This window comes from Pinus tabuliformis, chromosome 4_2 (assembly GCF_031772625.1).
Source record: "Pinus tabuliformis cultivar Carrire ecotype Pingquan chromosome 4_2, CPIR1, whole genome shotgun sequence".
Classification (NCBI taxonomy): domain Eukaryota; kingdom Viridiplantae; phylum Streptophyta; class Pinopsida; order Pinales; family Pinaceae; genus Pinus; species Pinus tabuliformis.
Window position 1 is genome coordinate 404,643,301 of NC_142304.1, and position 25,142 is coordinate 404,668,442.

Sequence of the window (25,142 nt, forward strand, 5' to 3'; positions counted from 1 at the left end):
CACCAGAAAACTCACTCCCTGGCTCTGCAGCTCACCACCCATGCGACAAACAGTGAGGTTCATTCATCCAATTTATTTTTTCAACAACGATTTCTTGAATTTTGCTTTCCGAATACATGCTTTGAATCCATTGCTTTTCAGCGCGAGCAAAAAGCTATATAGTTATATTATATTCATCCAAAAAACAGAAATTTACAGCACTGTAAATATGTGGGCATCTGATCTGAAAAGAGAAGATTGGCTCAAGACCTCCTGGAGAAAGGATATATGTATCCTAGACAGATCTGTTACATAGAAGCCATGAGGAAAAAGTTGCATATTGGACATATCTTCATGTAGAATTCCAAAAAACAGTCCCATGAGCCAATGTTATGTATGAAGAATCAACATATAATGAGACAAAAGATGGGGAGCATCATTCATACCAGATATGACCTCACAAAATAGAGAAATATGTACCCTGCATGGAAAAATCTTGGATCTGGCAGGAGGTGTTGTCCACTGTAATCTGCAGCCTCCATAATCCTTGTGGCGATGATAGCCCTTGCTTTGACAAAGCATCTGCTCTCCGATTTTTTCCCCTGGCAATGTGGGAGATTGAGTAGTCCTTCCTGTTGAGCCACAAAGCCTCAAGCCTGTTCAACCAGCCAGAGAGGTGAATATTTTTTATGCAATTTTTGGACAGCACATGGTCTATGGTGACTTTGGAGTCTCCAAAAATATGAAGATTTTTGAGACCAAGGAAATCAGAGAAAGAGATGAGACCGGCCAGAGCCATAATTTCAGCTTTGCTATTGGTTCCAGGTCCTCCGTTCCAATATATATCAAAAACTTGACCTTCAACTGGGATTATATAAACACCACAGGCGCATATGTCATGCTGGGTAGCGGAGCATATGTCATGCTGGGTAGCGCCATCCAAAAAAGCATAGGGATATTCATAGGCATCCATGGGCAGCTGTTTCACTCCTTGTTAGACTTTGAGGAGTCGGCGTTGATCAAGCGCTTCGTATAAATGAAGGATTGATTCGAAGACTATATTAAACAGTTCCCTTATGGAGTCGAAAATCATCTGGTTGCGCCATTTCCAGATGGCCCAGATAGTGATCAAAGGGATCTGCCTTCTCTTGCTACACATGTTGCTCAATGTTGCTCTATAAATTGAAGGCCTCGTAGATGGCAGAAGCCTTGACACGTGCATTCATCGTCCTCGGAAACGGATTCAGGAAAAGCTCAATTTCATGGATTCCTAGGCCCAACCTGATCCAAAATTAATATCACCCCATTTTCTTCGTCCCTTTGACAAATTTGTTAGATCCATGTCTGTCGCAGCGAGATGATGAGATTGAATATGGAATTTCATTCTGGTTCTTGAAATTGATTTGAAAAACCATCCTGTTTTACAACCCCAAAACACCCTTTGCGTGGAATTGTGTTTGCAGAATGTGGAACACAATCCAAATCTGGATCATCAGGTGCTCACATGGTGGTTGGGAGCGTCTAAATAACAGCAGCAAGCACTGAATGTATGCATCCCTCAGCGTTCCGCTTTACTGTCCCTTTTATATAAATCATGTCACATTTCACACGATTCAGGCTTGCAGAGTCTTGAAGTTCTTAGATACTCCATAAGTTTAGGGATTTTAGTTAATACTTTTGAGGGCTTTAATCCAAATCCAATGGAGAATTACTCTCTGAGTATCTCGAAATACCAACCAGAAAGCCCAGACAGAGCTTATTCAGATGATAGTCCTGTTCGGCATGAGTATCCTACTTATGCAGACGATGAGCAGTTTTTTGACATTGATATTTCATTGCCGTTGTCCCCATCAGACATTACTCCAGTAGCGAGCTCAGACGATGATGATACAGAAGATGAATTTGATTTGAACTCGTTTTTTTTTAGACCAAAAGCCCCAAACCCAAATCAGTGCATTTCTCCTCCCGCAGAGAATTTGTTTCACCAAGGCCAGCTACCACCTCTGAATGATACTGATAAGGATATTCCCTTTCCACAGTCTTGTAATGTTCCTGGAGTCAAGATCCAGTTCCCAAAGTTCCTCAAAACTGCTACCGAGTTGAAGATATCTTTGTTGGGATTCAAAAATTCTGCTAAACCTGGCACGGATTTGCCGTCTCCTTCTGCTGAACATGGTGTTGCTATGGACTCTCCTGTGCCAAAGCAGACTAGATTCGTTACTCTGAAATTAAAGGTTGTGGAATTTCTCTGAGTGCAATTACTTATAAGCAATTTAAGTGAACTGACTTTGCTTGATCCGCCATTGTCATCCGAAATAATGAATGATGAAATCTTCGGACCTTTGCTTCCTGTGATTACTGTATGAACTTTTTCTTTGAATGCACCTACATTTAACTTTTTATTCATCTTTCTACTGCATTACAATTCAATCAATTGATCATGATAATTACAGTTGAAGAGAATTGACGAAAGTATAGACTTCATCAATTCAAGGCCAAAACCACTGTGTATCTATCTTTTCTCCAACAACAAAGATCTGAAGGAAAGAGTTGTATCTGAAACATCATCTGGGAGCGTGGCAGTGAATGATACTATTGTTCAGGTGATATTATGTTCCTGTTATTGAAATTTACATTTTCAAATTCAAAAAAAATATACACAAATATTTCAATTTGTTTTCTCATTCGGAGACGCTGTATATATGGAATGAAACGACCAAATTTTGGGTGAACGCTCCATCCATAATCAGGGATAAGTGTTTCCCTGCAACTGATTTTTAGAGAAATTGTTATTTTTTATGCACATTCTGGGGATTCCACATTTTGATTTTGCATTAATCTTTGGCAGCTAAGATTCAAGTTACAGTAAATAAAATATGTGAAGATTTAAGTTGATTGGAGAAGATATATGTTTGTGGTGCAGTTTGTTATAGACACACTGCCTTTTGGAGAAGTGGGAGAGAGTGGTTTTGGAAAGTGTCATGGCAAGAGGAGTGGGAGAGAGTGGTTTTGGAAAGTGTCATGGCAAGTTTTCATTTGATACCTTCAGCCATCCAAAGGCGATTCTATATAGAAGACTTTTTCCAGACTTCGCCCCAAGATATCCTCCTTTGAATGACTTCAAACTCAGCTTTATGAAGGCAATTTTACAGTTCGACTATTTTAAGTTGATTTTGTTATGCTTAGGCCTCAAAAAGTGAAGCCAGTTTACTTTGTTTAAAGTGTGCAGCCTTGTAATGTATGCATGCAGCATTCTATAATGAGATTCAGTTCTCCTTGATTAATTACAAAGCATCTCTATTGGTTTTGAAATTACTAGAATTTAGTGACATTTTTATGATTGTAAACACAATATATGGTAACTGGTTTTCAATAAAATTAATTGGACATTTTAATTGGTTTCTGGTGAATTTTTTTTATAGCGTTTATTAAGAGCGCATTAAAAAACCACTAAACCACACTATCCACCATCAACACGCGCATTAAAAACCACTAATCCACTATCGTTGAACATTTCCATAAAGCTCCTCATTTAATTCTATTTCATAATACCAAGATCTTGGCTTCTACACCTTTTCACCAGAAGCGAATCATTACTTTAATAATTTTAATAAAAAAAATATTAACAATCTTAAAAACTTATTATCCATTTTCTATCTTTAAAATTTAAAATCTAAATTATATCAGTAAATCCTTTTTAATTCTTCTTTTTAATTCTTTTCACTTAACCCTCTTTTACTTTTTCATTTAAATTTAACTTCTAACTTAAATGATCTTTTTCAATTTAATTTCCCTTTTCTAATCATATCATCTTTATAATTTAATCACCCCTTTCCTATCATAGTCCCTTCCTCTTGACCTAGATTTCAGGATTCCATTTTTAATTTCAATCTTAAACATTTATTGTTTCCTTATTAATATCATGATTTGTTTTTACTCTTTAATACTCCTCTTATATTTATTTTTATTATTTGATTGTGTTTATCATTCCACGCCTGGGTTGTTTCCACTAATCTTTTAATTTTAATTTATTTTAATCTTAATATAATTATTTAATTTAATTATAATTTAATTAATTTGTAATATAATTATTTGCTATTTTAATTTTTTTATTCTTACACTAATGTATTTATTTACATTTGATTTTTCATTTTTTTTTTAATTTTTATAATAATATATTTATTTACATTTTATTATGTCTAATATATCATTCTGATTAAGACGGGGAATTGAACTAATGACTTTACATCAAAGAGTGTCGAGCATTTAATCACCTTTTATCCAAAACCCTGTAGATAATGGAGTTGCCTTTAGTGCAACTTTTTGGACTTAGGATTCTGGTGGAAAAACTTGAAGTGAAATCTTTATTTGTGTTATTTAAACTAATTTTTTGACTGTATATATGGATTCAACACCACGGAAAACCCCTAGGGCACTTCGATTGCACAGGATTACCCATCAAGTTTGTGATTTCAATAAATTCCTCAGGATTTTAGAGAAATTTGACCAGAAAAACCCACCGTAAAAGCTTCCAAAAAATCGCACTAAAGACAACTCCGTAAATAATAATTATTTGTTTTTGATTTCTTATCCTCCTTATAATTGCTTCTATTTTTTTTTGTAAGTTGGTATGCTATTAATGTCAGAAAAAAGAGTACACAGAGTTTTTCCCAAAACAGGTGGTCTCACCCGACTGGGTTTGTTCACCAAAAAGTTCACCAGATGACAAAAATACAAAAAAGTATCTAAGGATGTAGTTCATAAACGGTTAGGCGAGAGGCACCAAAACACAACTAAAATGTAAAAAGCACCACAAATCATACTAGTCGTATGAAGTAATGGATGTAGGGCTATCGGGGTTGTTTCAAAAGGTGGAGGAGGGTGGAACTGAACATGTCCTTCGTAGTGCACCATTCATGTCACCAGCTTTTCTACTTTCTTCGTGAGTTGGCTTTTCCCTTGCTAGACCACAACCATTGGAAGTCACACTTAACGTGTCCTTCATAGTGCACCATTCATGTCACCAGCTTTTCTACTTTCTCCCTGACTTGGTTTTGCCCTTGCAAGACCACAACCAATGTTTTTCGAAGTTGACTTTGAAAGTAATGCGGCCGCTCCAGAGAGACCATTTGCACTGCATGCTCCTCGCACTGAACTTCTAATTTTAATATTCTTCTTATTCTAAATTTACGCTCCCCTAACAATATCAATATTTTTTTTTTTCTAGGTTAAGACTAAACTAAGTACCCACGGGGAATTGAACCAGTGACCTATCGCAAGGAGTGCCTTAACAGTGCACCCATTCACACAAATCTCATTGAGTGCAAGGAGTGCCTTAACAGTGCACCCATTCACACAAATCTCATTGAGTACAGTGACCTGCTGTGGTGGCGGCTAGAGGGGCGGACCCCCCTACCGTGGGTGTGCTCTTGCTAAAACCATAGGATCTTAGTATACCCGACTTGCAGGTGGTTGGTTATGCTCTTGGTGTTATAGTGGCAGCAATGAGGTTTGATCCTGGGTCTCCCGTGGATTAAACTTGATAGTTACCGATTCACCATGTGGTTAAAAAAAAAAACAGCGCACCCATTCACCGTCAATCCAAAGCCCCGTGGGCAAAAAGGGGGGAGGGTGCAACACTAGGACTTCCCGGGAGGTCACCCATCCCAGTACTACTCTAGCCCAAGTGCGCTTAACTGCGGAGTTCTGATGGGATTCGGTGCATTAACGCTGGTATGATCGCACCCCCCTAACAATATCAATATTAAATACTATTAATAATATCAATATTAAATATTATTAATTGATTATTTTTGACCAAATAATTTAATTTTAATTTAAAGGTCCTTTACTTGACAATCTATATCTTTATTTGAATTTTTCCCATAATTATTAATAATTTGTTTTAATTATCAATAACTTTCACAATAATTTTTCTTATGGTCGTATTCTTTATCTATTTATTTGTAACACTCTTAGTATCAATAATATAATTTTTTGTACCTAAAGATGGGTGAAGTGTTCATTGGAAACTTCGGGCACCTCACTAATACTACAAAATATTCCAGAAGAAATGCTCAATATGAACATAATTATGACTGTGAAAACCTACATTCTAAAATGAATATTAATTTATAGCTATTATTAGCTTCTAAAATTTTATTATTAATGAGTCAATATTTAAATTCTTACACATTTACTGGCACTATGTATTACTTTTAACATTTTATTATTTTTTAATTGAGTTGATATGTAGAATTTCTTAATTTGATTTTGCCTTGATTAAATTGAGCAAATTTGAATTTCCACATCAACATAAAACTTGGACAATGTTAACTTGTGTGACATGGCTTGTGTCACCCTGTTTACTCAGTAAATTCGAGTTGGAGGAGTTAGAGTTCAATTTTGCATGTGTGATTGCTAATTTGTAGCAATCAAAGTTAGTTATCTGGTTGTTTTCAGTTAAACTACTTCCAATTTTTGGAGGAACTAGTGGAAGGTCAGTTAATTAAGTAGTGGGACTTCAATCAAACTAAGTGATCATCCAGTTAACTGATCAATCAACCCAAAATAGCTAGTGCATGCAAAAAATTTGAGTTACCTAGTTGAGGTGGAGATTCCAAGGCAGTGTAACATCAATTGTAGACTAGTCTTAACTGTATAGGTGTTGTATGTAGTCAAATGATCAACTAGAGGAATTGCTCAATTCAATTAGAGGAATTTCCTAAATAATAGGGGCTAATTCCTCAGGGAAAAACACAATGAAATAGTAGCTCAAGAAGAGGTAACAATTCACTGGGTTAGAGCTCTTTAGTGAGCACAGAGATAGGTTGTGCAATTGCAGGGTGAGCTCAGTTGAGCAAGGAAATTGTAATACATCTCTATTCATTTGATTAATGTAAGCAGACATTGAGGTTTTTAGTAGATTTCTTTCTCCATATAAAAATACTTATTGCATGTGTGCTATTTTTTCTTGTATGCCTAACATTTTTGTTCTAAATTAGGAACTAATGTCCATAGAGTAGTAGTGTAGATTTGTGTCTTGTGATTTTGATTAAAACTTCACGCGAAGTTGCAAATCTGCTACCTAATTTCTACACCTAATACAACTAAATAAATTGCTAATTAATCTCCATAATGATATCATTTTTCATTACTCCATACTTATCTATACTTATTACTTCATACTTATCTATACTTATAAATGAGTGCCTCTCATTGCCACCACTAATCCCAATACTATAAAAAAAAATTATGCCATAACGCTTTAACACATCCATTGGCATGATAGCCACCACCCTTACTCTTAGAACATTAATCCATCCACTTTTCAGGAATTTATAGTAAATTTGTGTGCTAAAAAAGGAATTGTACAAGTCACTTATATCTGACTCAACCGAGCTGTAGCGTGAATAACAATAGGCATTAAACCATCACTCAATTGTGAACTTGTGTGCTAAAAAAGGAATTGTACAAGTCACTTATATCTGACTCAACCGAGCTGTAGCGTGAATAACAATAGGCATTAAACCATCACTCAATTGTGACTCATCAAATCTGAGTGCCTATCTGAGACTGTTTATGTTTCACCACATAGGATAACATTTTGTAATGATTATATGAAATAAATAAAAGTAAATTAATATATCAAATTAAGGTATTTTGGAGGTTTGAAAGTAAAGTAAAATTTTGGCGTATTATAAGAAATAAGTAAAAGTCAATTAATATATTGAATTCTTGACTTAAATAATGAATTTCATCAAAAATAATAAAATTATGATTTTTTAAATAAATAAATAAATAAATAAATATATATATATATATATATATATATATATATAAACAATTGAGCCCATAGAGTCGAGTAAGCAAATGGTTTATTAGACAAGCGAATTTAAGAATTACGATATTTTTATAATTATTTCTATTTTATATAATGATTGTTAACATATTTCTATGAATAAAATTGATACATTTAAAAAAAAAATTATTTTCATGGTCTTTTCATGTTTTCTTTGCATTTTTATTTGTAATTTTCTCACCTAGGCAGTGAAGCACATCTTTATGGTAGTAAACTTAGTGAGGGGGCATATTTATGGTAGTAAACTTGGTTTGTTAGGCATTATTAAAAGTGTTTAATTTGCTGGAGTTGTGTTGACGACATTGGAAATGGCCTACATACAGGAGGTCTCCCCAATATGAAGTCCCAACTAAACTTCACACTATCTCGGATAGGAGCCCCATTTGGAATAAAGGCATGACTGCCACTTACACTTAGAGATTTTCCTTGGCTGCAATTAACACATTAGAGAGAATAAGTAGAACCCGTGGATCATACAATTGAAATGTATGCAAGGTTCTTCCACGGACAGGGTAGAAAGGGTGAGCCTTTAAGAAAAAAGTAATAATACCATTCTAGAAAAGACACAAGAGCATAGAAATAATTGTTATTTAATCTACAAAATAGTTCACAAAGTAACAATGATCATGAAGGAAAGGAATAATGCACATTCAACAAGATATCTACCAAATCCAATGAAATAGTTAATTTTTTTTAGTATGTATGAACACAAACATTTACCATAAACATTAAAGAAGTAGTCTGAAAACATCCATGATATATACATGAAAGTGCGTTGGCTTTGAGTGCTTCAAATATTAATTGAAAGTTCCAAGATACACAATTACAATGATGAATCACTAGCCCCACTAGTGGAACATTGGGCCACTACTTGCTCCTCCAAAAATGATATGCCTCTCCTATGCTAAGTTAGATAAGCCAAGGTGAAAATTCCCTTGCTTGAGCTATGAGGGGTTACTTATAACAAACGAGGTTTCCATCCACCTCCCATGTGACTCTTGACCTCCCTCATGACTCTTGAGCTCTCATATGAATTTTGAGCTTCTACATGACTCATGGTCTGCCTAGTAACTCTTCAATTCCATGTGTGACCCTTGGGCTTCCAATCATTTTAGATTTTCCAATTTTCAAAATTACAAAATTACATTTCACCAAAAAAGTGGAAAAAATACATGGGAAAAGACAACACTCTTGTGTTGACACTTTGAAGACCTACAATTTGGTGACTATGACATGAGCTAATGTGTCAATGCCAAGTTATTCTCTTTGTTGTTATGTCTTCAATCCTTTAGGATAGTTCTTGCAGGTACTTTAGATTCACCCTCCAAAGGGTTTGGTTATAGTATTGGAACCTTCTAAGTCAACATGAGTTGTCATCTCTCTGTTCTGGTCCAAGATTCCTTTACTCGTACATGGTAGCACCTTTTTGTTTCATCTCCATAAGTGTCGTTCTTGTAACCTATCGTTAATGACCTCCTTGAACATCATCTTGCCATTTTAGGATGATAGCACCTGTAAATGACATTCACTCATGACAAGACAATATCAGCCCCAAAATCACCTATTCTGTCTTTATTGCTCATGTAAGATACTAACTATGATGGGACATTGCGTAAGATTTAAGAGAGGGGCCTTCTTGGGTGTAGAGCGTAGAGTCGGGAGGTAGGGGATGGAGGTATGGGAACTAGAAGCGCACATTGTGTAATAATAAACGAAAGAGGCAAGGCTCTGTGCAGTGGGAAATTCCAAGGGACAAGGGTGACATGCTTGGGCATTGTGACTGTGTAATGCATAGTTGATTGAGAAGGAGGCTCTAGGGATTGTGCATGATGTCAATGCAAGGATCAAGAGATGGCGTTACTATCCACTGAGAATGCATAATGCGTAATGAAGGCAAGGATGATTAAGGCATTGCACAGTGTGCAAGTGTAAGTAACAAGGGTTGAGTGACTGTGCTCTAGAGATGCCAGATGCGCAATGTGAAGGGAGTTATCCTCAAATTGGGCATAGAGGGAAAGTGTAAGAAACAAAAGGCTCATGACTGAGGCTTGGAAGTGCACAATGCGCTCATCACTTGTTTGAAGGTTAAAGGTGTTCATAACTCATGCTTGATGTGAGGACAATTAAGATTTCCAAAATTGACCAAGTGTGAGATTAGTAGGGTGAGAAAGAGATAATAAGATCCTTCAAATAGGTCCTGAACATGATCTCACACACATACACAATTGAACATATGACAAGTTGATACACAATGCCCAAAACCAACATGCATACAATGAAATGAAAATAAAGTGACACTTAACTCCAAGTGTGACACTTAGGGTGGATATCTTTACGAGACAAGTGTCGAACACAACCAAAATGTGTGATATGCCATGGGAATGTACCCAGAACATGTCCTTATGATATATAGAATCAACTAGTGCAAAAGAGTGTGTTGGAGCTACCTCTTAAAGGTGTGTCAAGATGCTATTAACAAGATATGAAAAGGTAAGCGAAAGCTACACATGCAAGAGTGAAAGAGACACATGCAAAAACAAAAGAAAACACAAGCAACTCATGTAAGAATGAAAGTTATATAACTTCTCATTGTAGATTAAACTAATTATGCAATGTACTAAAGAAAAATACTTGATCTACTTCTACAATAAAATTTGCGGAAGCTTAATTGATTTTGAGAAAGATCAACCAGAACACATATAATAGAGAAGAAAATTCAATCACACATGAAACACAGAAGAATACTCTGGGGAAAGCCTCAGCGAAAAACCCCACTATCTATGTTATGATACAAGTGGAAATATCTCAGGATTACACAAAGCTTTAGCTCACAAGCTATCCAGCTCTCAGTACAATCCCTCACTGGTGCTCATAGACAAAATAGGCAACACATCTGCTTGCTCCTCTGTCCTCCAAGCCTCCTATTTCCTTGCACAATTTTTCTTGGGTCCTCCAGCTGCCACCTGTGTGATTCTCACCTCACACACTACCCTAACCTCTGTAGTAACTGTGCAATCTTCAAGGAATGAATTCCTTCTGCATGCAAGAGATATTCACATGGGAATATTCTAGCAACTGATAGTACACTATCCATGCCTTTAGTCTCAACTGGGTCTTTGTTTGAACTGACATGCATGAGTTATTTATGAGAGAATATTCAGTTATCTGGAGAACACTAGTTGCATGCATGCATGCATTAACTGACTGAACTCAAAATTAGTTCCACAAACTGTTTGGACTAATTTAACTGGACTTAACTCAGTTAACTGAGCTAACTAATTACAACTCATCCTCATCTCCTTAATTAAGGGATAAATTCCTCAATCAAAGGGATAATTGTTGCATTTCTTCACAAAGACTTCATGTTTGATTTTCACCAACTAATTAACTCAAGATGAATTAATTAATTATTTTTCAAATAGCTGGTGAGACTAAATTCAAATTTTAATTCTCAATTTTAATTCAAGGACAAATTAAAATTATAATATATCCTGAAATGCTATCTATAGCAATGCTATTTTTAGCATTTATTGTTGCTATTTTCAACACTCCCTCTCAACAAGAAAGGGATTATCTGCCACCCTGATCCTGTCTCTGTGGAACTCGAGTTTACACTTTGACAATGCCTTAGTCAAAATGTGAGCATCTTTCTCCTCGGTCGAAATATACTGCAACAACATGATCCTCCTCACCACACAGTCTCTGAGATGATGATATCGAATATCTATGTGCTTGGACCTATCATGAGATACTGGATTCTAAGAGAGTTTGATGCAACTCTGATTATCACAATAGATAACAGCTGGATCCATCCTTTGATCAAACAAACCAACTAGAATTTTTTGCATCCAAATGGCCTCACATGCTGTCTGACTTGCAACCATGTATATAGCCTCTGCTGAGCTGAGTGCAACTGGCCTCTATTTCCTGTTGTACCAAGAAACTACAGTTGAACCAAGGTTGAAAATTCCTCCTGATGTGCTCTTCCGATCTAATGGACTCCCTACCTAATCTGCATCTGTGAAACCTTGTAGCTTCACTCCCTCTGACTATCTGTACCTAATCCATACTGAGATGTGCCTCTGAGGCATCTCAAAACATGCTTCGTTGCCTTCCAAAACAGCTTGGTAGGATGAACCATAGCTTGACTCAATTGGTTCACTACAAAGCACAAATCTAGTCGTGTGTTCACTAAATACATCAATGAACCCACAAGCTGCCGATACACAGTAGCCTCTACTACCTCACCTGAAGTAGCATCCTCCTTCCTCCAGTTACCTGCTAGAGGAGTCTGCATGGGCTTGCACTTCTCCATGTGGAATCTCTTAAGTATCTCATTGGCATACTTGCCTTGAGACACAAACACTTCCCCATCCTTCTGCCACACTTTCATGCCTAGAAAGTAGTGCATGAGACCCATGTCTTTCATCTCAAACTCTCTTGCAAGGTCCTCCTTGAAAGACATGATTAACTAATCATCACCTGTCAATATCAGATCATCAACATAAAGAACAACGATCAACTGCTTACCTTCCACCATGATGTGGTACAAGTTCGCATCCACTTCACTCTTTGTGAAGCCCAACCCGGTGAAGTAGTTGTCCATCTTGGTGTACTAAGCACGAGGTGCTTGCTTCAGCCCATACAAAGCTCTCTTGAGTCGGCACACATGCGACTAACAATCGAAGGTCTCAAATCCCTCCGGTTGCTCTATGTACACCTCTTCCTCAATCTTGTCATTGAGGAATGCAATCTTCACATCCATCTGATGGATCTTCCAATCCATATGTGCTGATAGTGCCAACATCGATCTAATAGATGAGTAACTTACTATAGGAGCAAAAGTCTCATCATAGTCGATCCCCTCGACCTATGAGAAACCACAGGCAACAAACCTTTCCATATGTTTCTCCACACTACCATCAACAACATGCTTTACCTTGTAAAGCCAATGGGAACTCACGACTAACTTGTTCTCCAGTCTTGGAACAACATCCCAAACACTGTTCTGAACTATGGAGTCGTACTCCTCCACCATAGCATCAACCCAAATCAGCTGTTGCATTGCTTTCTCAAAGGAAGATGGTTCGATCTCTACACATTCCCCAACAAGGGCCATGTAACCAGTGTACCGCTTAGGTGACCTCCTCTATCTGCGCTGAGAATATGGCTCTCCCACATTCTCTCTCGCATCCATCAATAATTTGTTAGCCTCCCTTGTGCGTTTCCGCCCCTCTCTAGAAGACTCTGCATGAGTGGATGTCTACACTCCTGGACCTCTGCATGTAGCTGCTCCGCATCATTCTGAGGCTCCTCCTCCTTAGGAACCAAAAGTTCCTCCTCTGCTTGCATCTTGAGCTCCCTCTCAAGGGAAACTCGCATGGCCTTCAGCTCATTGAACTTAAGATCTCTACGAACCATTATCCTCTGATTGGTAGGAAAATACACTTGATAGTGTTGGGGAGTATCAGTGTACCCCACAAGTATCCCCAACTTTGTTGTCAGCTCTAGGTTCTTCTAGGCATCCTTGGTCACATGGCAATAAACCGATGAGCCAAATATCTTGAAGTGACTCACATCTTGTCTCTTCCTGGAGAAAGCTTCCTCTGGTGTCTTCATCCCAAGTATGCGATGCAGGCTTCTATTCTGCAAGTAAACAGTTGTGTTGCATGCCTCATCCCATAAATGAAGTGGTAGGCCTTGGTCATGCAGCATCACCCAAGCTGCTCCCAGAATTGTTTTGTTCTTCCTTTCGGCCACCCCATTCTGTTGTAGGTTATGGGGTGCCGTCAACTCCCATTTAATTCTTTTTGCTGCACAGAAGTCCTTAAACTCTTGAGAGACATACTCTCCACCATTTTCGCTTTGCAAGGCCTTGATCTTCTTTTCTGATTCTTTCTCAACCAAGGCTTTGCACTCAGAAAACCTTGAGAAGATTTGATCCTTCTTCTGCATGAAATAGATCCAACATCTACGAGAAAAATCATCAATGAAAATAACACAGTACCTTTGTTTAGCGGTGGAGTCTGTCGAGAATGGTCCACACACATATGTATGAACCCACTCCAAGATTGCTGCAGCTCGACTATCTTAATCCTGAAAGGAAGATTTTGCATACTTACCCAAGGTACAACCTTTGCATGTGTCTACTTGCTCAAGTTTACCTTCGGGAAGTCTGGTAGAAATCTGCTGCATTATCTTCAAGGCCCCATGATGCAAGTGACCCAACCTTCTATGCCATAACTCGCCAATATCTTGGGTTTACGCCAATTCTGCTTTGGAACTTAATGTGGCATAGTCATCTACCTCCAGCTTGTAGAGATTCTTCACTCAAATCCCAATCCTCTTGGTCTAACCCGTGGCTATGTGTCTCAGGAATGCCTTTCCTTACTGAAGACTACATCATAACCTTTGTCTTCCAATATCGCGATCGATACCAAGTTTTTCTTCAATCTAGGCACATACTTTACATCAGCCAGGGTGAGAGGAGCTCCATGCTCCCTCTGAAACACAACCGTACCTTCACCTGAAACACGGTACTTTCCATCATTTCCCATATCAATGTGCATTTGGAGGTATTTCTCCTCCAAGGTACTGAATAAACTCTTATTGCTGGTCATGTGGAATGAGGCTCCACTATCCAAGTACCAAACACAACCCACCATTGATGAAACCATGCATATGATAAGGGTAAAATATAATTCGAACTATGAGGCCAGTGCCTCACCATCTGATCCTTTCGAGGATCCTTTCTTGGATTTATTCAATGGATAATTTGTTGCATAATGGCCCACCTCAAGACAATTAAAGCATTGCACTTTAGATTTGTCAATCTTCTTCCCACCATGGGAAGAACTCGATTTGGAATGGGAAGCCTTTCCCTTCCCTTTCCTCGCCTTACTTGCTAAGGCTAGATTTTCTTCATCATCATGCTTAGATGAAGAACCATCTCTGGTGCTTCTCCTGATCTCCTCTTACATCAAATCTGACAACAGTCGTTCCCAATCTGGTAGTTTCTCTCTTCCATTCACTAAGTCTTGGTAGTTATGCCAGCTCTTAGGAAGGCTGAGGAGAACAAGACTCACCATATCATCATCAGCTTTCATGATTCCTACACTTCCAAGCTCATCTCTGTAGGTGGTGAGCTCGTTCAAATATGTAGAGATCGTGTCACCCTTTTCACACTTGATTTTCCAAAGCTTGTCTTTCAGCTCCAGCTTCATCTGGTCGCTGTTGTTCTGATATAGGTCCTTCAATGTATTCCACATTGAAAACAGAGTCTCCTTCCCATGGAGACTCGATACAATATGGTCTCGAACTCCCTCTAGAAGAATCCTCCTCGCTCTCACTACACATTTCTTCCATTCCGCCAATTCTTGGGCATTAGCTGCTGCTGGCTTGGGGACTTCTTGATCAATGAAGTCCTTCAAACCATTGTCCTCTAATACCACTTCCATGCGATCCTTCGAGGCTATGTAATTTGAGATGCCATCCAGGGCATACTCGAGTCTCAAGCCATTGAATGCCATTGGTGAACTTTGAGATGTGATAAGAAATCGATTATGTACCTACAATCAAGAAATTCAAACTTCGAAATTCTCCCTTCTTTGTATACTGTTCTTTGCTTTGATCACCTTTGCTCTGATACCATGGAAATTCTCACTGTAGATTAAATTGATTATGCAATGTACTAAAGCAAAATACTTAATATAACTCTACAATCAAACTTCGGAAGCTTAATCGATTTTGAGCAAGATCAACCGGAACATATATAACAGAGAAGAAGATTCAATCACACATGAAACACAGAAGAATACTCTGGGGAAAGCCTCAGCTAAAAACCCCGCTATTTGTATTATCATACGAGTGGAAATATATCAGGATTACATAAAGCTTTATCTCACAAGCTATCTAGCTCTCAGTATAATCCCTCACTGCTGCTCATAGATAGAATATACAACACATATGCCTGCTCCTCTGTCCTCCAAGCCTCCTATTTCCTTGCACAGTTTTTCCTGGGTCCTCCAGCTGCCACCTATGTGATTCTCACCTCACGCACTGCTCTGACCTCTGTAGTAACTGCGCAATCCTCAAGGAATGAATTCCTTCTACATGCAATAGATATTCACATGGGAATATTCTAGCAACTAATAGTACACTATCCCTACCTTTAATCTTAACTGGGTCTTTGTCTGAACTGACATGCATGAGTTATTTATGAGAGAAAATTCAGTTATCTAGAGAACACTAGTTGCATGCATGCATGCATTAACTGATTGAACTCACAATTAGTTCCACAAACTGTTTGGAACTATTTTAACTAGACTTAACTCAGTTAACTGAGCTAACTAATTACAACTCAAATACAACTCACCATTATCTCTTTAATTAAGGGATAACTTCCTCAATCAAAGGGATAACTATTGCATGTCTTCACAAAGACTTCATGTTTGATTTTCACCAACTAATTAACTCAAGATGAATTAATTAATTATTTTTCAAATAGCTGGTGAGACTAAATTTGAATTTGAATTCTCAATTTTAATTCAAGGACAAATTAAAATTGGAATATGTCCTGAAATGCTATCTATAGCAATGCTATTTTTATCATTTCTTGTTGCTATTTTCAACAAAAGCAAGCAAAAGAAACACTTGCAAAATATTGAGCAAGCAAAAACGACACATGTAAGAGAAAAATAAAGCAAAAGTGACACTTGAAAATAAAAATCAACAGTTGAGAAACTCACCCGGAAGATGGCGCATTTGCAACCAAGAATGCTCCTTATGCTCTATAAATGTGTAGAGATCCAAAGAAAATAGTGAATGTGAAAATGAGCTATGGACTGGACTTTTTATATAGGGAGAAAAAAAATACAATTAGGTTTAAGGTTTCTGAGTTTTCTTAGTGCATGTTTAGAAACCAGGAGCCAAGAGTGAATTAACTTCCACTACAAGGTGTGAGAGTACTAACTTGAAGAAGCACACTCACACTATTAAAAAGGAGTGCACAATCACTATCTGTAGAGGATTCCCTTACACTGTCATTGAGAATTTCACAATTATTGTCAATGGGAACTACACAACCAATGTTGGAAAGGATTGCATAGTCATTGTCAAAATAGATTAAGCAATGACTGTGAGCAAGGATTGCACAGTCAATGTCTCTAAGGATTGCACAATCACTATCTCTTAAGAGATGCACTATCTTTCCTATTTGGAAGAAGTGTGTTTGTGAAGACTTCAAGAGTTGGGCATGTGGAAGAAAGTAATCTGACACTTATAATTCCTAAAGGAAGACTTGAACGCTTAAAAAACATAACTAAGCATGACATTAATATCTTAAAATGAAAGATGGCATGATCATTAGGGTGCTCCAAAATTTAAAGGTAGGAAAAATTTTGGAGGGGCTTGTAGTAGCTACAACACTTGATGATTCACTGGAAGAATCCAAACTTCTTTTCTTAGTTCTATTTTTATGCACATGGTCTAGCTTTCAGAAATTATTGTCTCATACAATTGATCACCCTAGCTTCCTTACTTAGCCCAGTTATAGATGTAGTCCCTTCTATTCCTTTTGTGGGCTTAACACTCTTAACAAAAATAGTCAAACTTTAGTTGTTTAGTGCCATCTCTAGTGTTGCTTCACTACCAACAAGCCTATTCAGTACTGCAATAGAGTCACTTTAAGGAATCACAAGAATTGCTTCGCTACCACCGAGCCTGTTCAGTACCCGGGCAAAGTTGCTTGTTTCACCTCTCTACGCAGGAAGCTTTTCTCTTCTTTCACCTTATTTGTTTGATTACTTTATGCTCATTGAAATTTTAGTAGCGTTTATTTCACCAACATGGAGGAGGGATCCTGACATATTTTACAAGAAAGAGAGGTTATTCCTTGTTTTGCAGACACTCTTATCTCTCTCTCTCTCTCTCTCTCTCTCTCTCTCTATATATATATATATATATATATATATGAAAATATGAAATTTGTTTGCTCGCTTAAGTTTTCTCCTTTCCCTTCTATAATTAACTAAGTCAACACATTAGAAACTGATTAATATAAATGGATGATTCAAGGAATGAAGATCCTATGATTGATACATGCATCATAATTCCAATATAAATTTCATTTAGCATGAAACGTATTTTCCATACGTGCATCATTGACCTTAAGATATTTAAGCCCAAACAAAGAAGTAAACCAAAGTAAGGAAAGCATTTTCAGTTGTCACAACTACCCTTTCTAATTTTGCCACATTACCATAGAGCCAAATATGATGACATTCATACATGTTCTTATTAAAAAAAAACACGAGCAAGCACACTAAATAAAAGGACATCACATAAAAGAGAGAAAATAAGAAAGCAAAGAAAATATGAGTAAAGGGCATGCATATAGCAAAAATTAAATAAAGGAAAATACAGAATTCAAGGAAAAAAATGTAGGGTACAAAACCAAGGGAGAATGCAACTTAGGTATGGAAAGGTTATGCAAACAATGAAAGGAAGTGCAAAGAATCATGAATAAACCTAAATCCCTATCTATCTAACTAAAAGGTTAGGATCATGTGAAGCCAAATTTCCAATGAAGCCATTTAAGTTGTTCTTGACTTGCAAGCAAAAAAATATAAGTGATTAACAACAATATAAAACAATGCATAGAAATAAAGATACTTGCCTGAATCACTTGCACATAAAGATGAAGTTCATGTTTGTGAGCATAAAAGTGTGATATAACAAATTCCTTTAACCAATCTGCAACTTTACCTTGTTGATTAAAAAAATATCATACACACCTTAAAGGTTGCTCGTGAATGTACATTCATGCATGTTTTCAATCTTAACATACATCAAGAAATATTGAAACTTGTAATCAACGATAGATATTTCCAAATAATATTCCCCTCACCAATCAATGATTAGATCATGATACTAAAAAAAACTTTTTGAAAGCCCTAAAATTATTGGGAAAATGAACTTCCAATCAATGGAATCAAGACATGTGAGAATCTTGCAAAGAAGACATAATATGATCTCATTCAAAAGCCTTGTCAAAATAGTGAGGACCTAACATAACCATCAGTAAAAGTTGATGTGCCTCAATTTATTGATAGGTACCTACACATTTAAATGATGAATCATAAGGATCAATGGGCTTGATAAGATCAATCGGTGTAAACAACTATCATCAAATGTACCAGTGGGAAAATGATTAATTGAGCGATAATTGTTGGAACGAGTGTTACAATCGGATTGGTGGATTAGCATATAATATTCTTGATTCTCCATTGGTTCCCTTTATATCTGATTATATTACAAACCAACAATATGAAAGCTTAGGGAATTAAAAAAACTGTTGGCATTGTAAATATGAGAAATCAATTAGGATACCAGGTTAGCAAAAGATTAGAAATATGTGTCAAATCAAATCTAGGATTCACATCAGCATGATGGTTTTGATTCACCAAATGACTCAAGCATTTATTAACCTTGAAAAGGATATATTGTACCATAGAAAAAGTTATTGACTCCAAAACATAAACAAGAAGGATAAGATTTGATTTCTCACAGAGGAGTTTGAAAGAGAGAAATATTTTAATTGATGATGATCTTTTTCTTGATAATCATACTGATAGAATTTAAATACTTGTACATTCGTGAAATATATATGTTCCAACCTAGGATTTAATACAAGAGATTTGCATGAAGAAGAATTAATTAAATAAGAATGTTCTATCCGATCATAGAATATATCTTGAGGATTAAGAGAATTAACTTGAAAACGTTTGAAATCCTTCAAGAGTGAGCTTACATCTAGTGAGACAACGCTGAGGAAAGAATTATGCGATAAAATGTGGATCTGACCTAGTTCAAAGACTTCAACAGAATTACGAGAACCCGACATAACCATCAATGGGAGAAAAAGTGCCTCGACTTCCCAATGATTCCCTGAAGTTTCAAGCGTTGAATGATTAAATTTTGAGTGTATGGTCAGATCAACATTTGTGTGAAGACAACTATCACCAATTATTTCAGCAATATCATTATGAATTGGGTGACAGTTGTTGGAATCAACAATTTCATTGGATGTGTCAACATCACCCAATAGATTACCCAAATTGTAAGAAATATGTTTAATGATTACTGCATCTTCTTCTTCATCATGGGTAGCCTTACCAACTCATGTGGACTTGAGATCTAATTCCCCAGAATGTGAATTGGATGAAGAAATAGTTTGAAATTTGCAGCTGCTAATGAAATCATACTAAGATCAATAGACACAAATTTATTCTACTCAATTTGTGGAAAGGAAAACATACAATAGAAACACATGCAATCATTCAATCACAATGAACACAACATTTTTACTAGGGAACCCAATTAGTAAAAAACCCCTCCTCTATTTGTATTATATCAAATGAGAGTATAGATCTACTACAATGACTAATTCAATCCTTGAAGCTAAATATTCTTTGCAATATTGATTTCCTCCCCATTCTGCTTTGGCCAATACTTAGCGAAAATAGGCCTCTTGTTTCCTCTTATTTCCTTGTGAAATTCCTACTCCTAAATAGTAGGAAGAGCCCCATTTTCTTACGTAATCCCAAGAGAATTCCTCACTTGGTACATGAAAATTGTGTACACTCTCTAATATACAATAATAAATACATTGATGTCTTTTTCCTCCACTCAACTAGGAAATTCAAATTCCATGCATGACTAGGGCTATTTTTAGTAAATTGTCTAGTTAATTGAGAGATAAGTGAGTTAACACCAATTAAAACTACTAAAATGAACTCCTACTAACATTATTCATGACTAGAGCTCATATAATTGAGTTTCACTAACTATAACTCCATTAGATTTCTAGATATTAGCAATCAACTCATGCACAACTCTACTTCTTTCCCACAAACTTGAATTGATTGACTTAACTAAGTGAATTTTCCATGTCACTCTTGCTAACTGCAACTCAAGTCATCCCGCTGATGTGGAAATTTTAATTTCTCCATTTGACTAAGACACAATTCAAATGAAGCCTTTTCTTGCTACAATTTAACACTCCCTCTTAACAAGAAAAGGATTCTGCACAAACCCAATCCTGATCCAGTGTTAATATCCTGTAACACAATTAACACTCCCTCTCATTGTTGTTGTTGTTACTACAAAAACTGCAACTAAGAAGCATCCAAAATACTTAATCAAATGCATCTTAGTTGTAACTATATCTTGAGTCTTTGACTACTACTAGCCTCTACACTGTCACTCAAGATTTGACTGCATCAAGTGACATTGATCTTTATGCTACTGAATACTGTGGTCCCTTGTAGAAAGGGTAATGATCCAGTGGAAGAGTATATTCCAAATTCTACTGCTCTCCTATGGGCCTTGCCTAAATCTTTGCGACTCTCGGACTAAGGCTCTACATCGCCCCACCTCACTCCTGAAGGTATAACTACTTACATGGTGAAATATACATCTAGATTGTAGATACTTTTAACTCGAACACCAATTTGATTTATTTTTCCAATTTCAACATGCTTCTTTAGACTAAACAAATGGAGCCTAACTCCCTCTTAAAGGTGACAATGCCAATCCCTTTGGTACTATATCTTCCATCATCTCTAAGCTCTATGTCTAATTGTAGGTCCTCCTCTAGGCTACTGAAGAACTCATTATTTCTTGTCATATGATATGAAGCACCAGAGTATAGGTACCATCCACTCCCTCTTACTGTGCTTTCCATGCAAGTAATGAGGGTGAAATGAAACTTGAATTGCGATGTCAGAGCATCTCTTGCTGTTGCTGCTGCAGGCTCCTTACTAGATTTCTTATGTGGAAACTTGGTTACACAATGTCTACACTCATGGCAGTGAAAGCATTAAATTTTACTTATATATTTCTTCTTGCCATGGTTCTTGATGGATTATGCCTCACCTTGGGACTTATTTCCTTTTACAACTATAGCATAGTATTATTCCTCATTAGATCTGGATGTGACACCATCTCTAGTGTTTCTTCTAATCTCCTCTTGCACCAAGTCAAACCAAAGCCTCTCCCAATTTGGTAGCTTGTCTCTTCCATTAACTGCATCCTGATAGCTATGCTAGGAGTTCATAACACTAAGGAGTTCTAAGCTCACAATCTCAGATGGTGGCACAGTCTCTCCTACTCCTCCAAGTTCATCTCTGACCCGAGTGAATTTTGATAGGTATTGAACAATGGTTTCATTTCTCTGCATTCGAATGTTCCTGAGCTTATCCTTCAATGCCAATTTATTGGCATCGTTTCTACTTTTGAATAACTTTGTGAGGGTTTCCCACAATGCATAAGTATTCTGTTTGCCATGAAAACTCAAAACCACATGATCTATGATACCCCCCAGGATAATCCTCCTGCCTTTTGCAATATATTTCTTCCATTGTGCTAGTTGTTGTGCCTTTGATGCTGTTGGTTTTGGAATATCAATTTGTGTGTATTCTAGTACTCCATTGTCATCCAACACAACTTACTTCCTGTCTTTCCAAGTTATGAAATTCGAAGTTCCCTTCAATTCATATTCAAACCTAAATCCATAGAAGGGCATTTTTCCTGCACTGAAGAAAATTCCTGCACCACAGACCTTCTAATAAAAATTTCCCTGAGAGAATATAAGGAACTTGGTCTCTATTTAGTTTTCAATATCTCAGATACCATGTAGAAACATCTTGAAATTTGCAGCTACTAATGAAATTAGACTAAGATCAATAGACACAAATTTCTTCTACTCAAATCTATGGAAAGGAAAACATACAATAGAAACACATGCAATCATTCAATCATAATGAACACAATTTTTTACTGGGGAACCCAAATAATAAAAAAATGCTCCTCTGTTTGTATTATATTAGATGAGAATATAGATATATTACAATGATTGCTTCAATCTTTGAAGCTCAATATGCTCTGCAATACTGATCTCTTCCCAAGTCTACTTTGGCTAATTCTTAGCCAAAATAGGCCTCCTTCTTCCTCCTATTTCCTTGTGCAATTCTTGCTCCTAAAGAATAGGAGGATCCCCTATTTTCTTCTGTAATCCCAAGGGAATTCCTCAACTAGTACATGCAAACTGTGTACACTCTCTAGTATACACTAATAAATACATTGATTCCTTTTTCCTCCACTGAACTAGGCAATTCTAATTCCATGCATCACTAGGGCTATTTTTAGTAGATTGACTAGTTAACTGAGAGATCAATGAGTTAACTACAGTTATAACTACTCAATTGAACTCCAACTGACTCTATTCATGACTAGAGATTAGATAACTGAGTTTCACTAACTATAACTCCACTAGATTGCTAGATATTAGCAATAAACTGATTCACAACTTACTTCTTGCCCACAAACTCGAATTGACTGGCTTAACTAAGTGACTTGGCCATGTCACTCCTACTAACAACAACTCAAGTCATCCTGTTGATGTGGAAATTTGAATTTCTCCATTTGTCTAAGGCATAAGTCAAATGAAGCCTTTTCTTGGTACAATTTAACACTGGAAGAACATGATATATCAATTCATGTATTCCACACATCTTGACATAAGGGATGGTGAGATGAGGAAGAAATTCCTATGAGAAACTCTTCTATGATCAAATCAGAATCAAGATCAAAGATTTGCAAATACAAATCTTCATGAGAAACCAATAAATCAATAAAAGTATCTGGTTACTCATTACCATGTATATCATTGGACTCATTATCTTTAGGGTGATGTTTTCCCAAGGGTCCATTTTGGTTGAGGAATTCAATCTCACTTGACTGATTGCCAAGATCATGAGATTCTTAATCAACCAAGAATGTAGAAGCATCATATATAGGAATTATAAAAAGAGAGGTGAGATTAAGTTCTTTCATCCTTTTTCTCCTCTACTTATGAAATGCGACCACCTTGTACCAGATTACCATTTGGATCAACATATTGAAAATCAAGAGTACCTAGAGCAATTACTGGTGGAGCAGATTGATTAAGTGAATCAATGTATAGAGGGTCGTGATGTGTACATGATAGAGGATGAAATGTATCCCTTGAAGAAACAATACTTTCAACCAGATCAGGTTCAATATTTAAATTATGCACATTAATGCTACCTTGAGAAATTAGGGGATTAACCTTCACACTAGGTCCATGGATTTATTAGAAAATTCAAATATTTCTTGGATGAGATCTTGACCATGGGCAGAAAATCAAGGAGGGATAAGTAGATCAACGATTTGATTTTCAGATTTCCTAATGTCAAAATTGATATGAGGTAACATTTTGTTTGGTAATGAGAAAGGAGGAGGAGAAGGGACAAAAGAAGTGGTAGGCTCCTCCTTTGAAATTGAAGGTGCTTCATGATTGATATAAGTTGGAAGAGAAAAATAATCCAGGGATTCTAATTCAGATTGTTATAAGTAAAATCTTAGCAAATGTTGAAACTTTTCACCCATGAAATCCCAATTCACATCTTATTTAGAAAACTCATAGCAAAGAAGAAGAAACTGATCAAGAAAATCCTCTAATGATTCATCAAATCTCATTCTAATTTGATTAATCCTTTTATATACATCTTGATACTTGTACTTGTCAAAAGCTTGATGAATCTCTTTAAAAAGTTGTTCGAATAAATGAATAGAATCAGATGGTAATGTATGATACCATTTCTTAGTGCGACTTTCCAAAGTGAGGATGAATAATATACAAGTGCCATATCACATTTCACTTTATGAAATAAAAAAACTTAAGAAACAAAAGTGTATGCTCAATAATGGATGCTTCACCCTTGCCACTAAACTTCAAATGTGACAAGTCATGAATTAACTTCATAGGGATTGTAAGATTTCCACTTTTAGCAAAACACCCTAGGATTATGATTTGGGAAGAAACCATTCAAGATAAGGCATTCAAAACAAACTTCATGGGTTTAGCTTGTCATCTGGCCCTCCTTCTAGCACCAAAATTTTGACAATGATGGAAATCGCCAACATGTAGGAGGTCTCCCCAATATGAAGTCCCAAATAGACCTCACATCATTTGGGATAGGAGCCTCATCCGGAATAAAGGACCAATCACCATTTACACTTATATATTTTCCTTGGATGTAAGTAATACATAAGAGAGAATACATATACTTTGAGATAAATAAGTAAGTATACCCTGTGAAACATACAACTGCAATGTATACAAGGTTATTCCATGGATGAGGTATAAAGAGTGAGCCTTGAAGAGAAAGGTAATAGTAACATTATAGTGAAGAAACATGAGAGCATAGAAAAAATTGTT

General features: G+C 36.5%; 1 protein-coding gene and 1 non-coding gene across 2 annotated transcripts; one reads left to right on the top strand and one right to left on the bottom strand.

The window, feature by feature from the left end:
• The first annotated feature begins 291 nt into the window (after positions 1-291).
• LOC149169672 (uncharacterized) lies at positions 292-3,361 on the top strand. The gene is made up of 2 exons (XM_089428768.1): positions 292-2,582; positions 2,903-3,361. Exon 1 carries the CDS (start codon positions 1,680-1,682, stop codon positions 2,229-2,231), a length of 552 nt encoding a protein of 183 aa, XP_089284894.1. The 5' UTR covers positions 292-1,679; the 3' UTR covers positions 2,232-2,582; positions 2,903-3,361.
• Positions 3,362-5,607: 2,246 nt separating this feature from the next.
• LOC149169673 (5S ribosomal RNA) lies at positions 5,608-5,726 on the bottom strand. The gene has a single exon (XR_016259933.1). It is a non-coding gene; the product is annotated as a 5S ribosomal RNA (ribosomal RNA).
• Between the last annotated feature and the right edge of the window lie 19,416 nt (positions 5,727-25,142).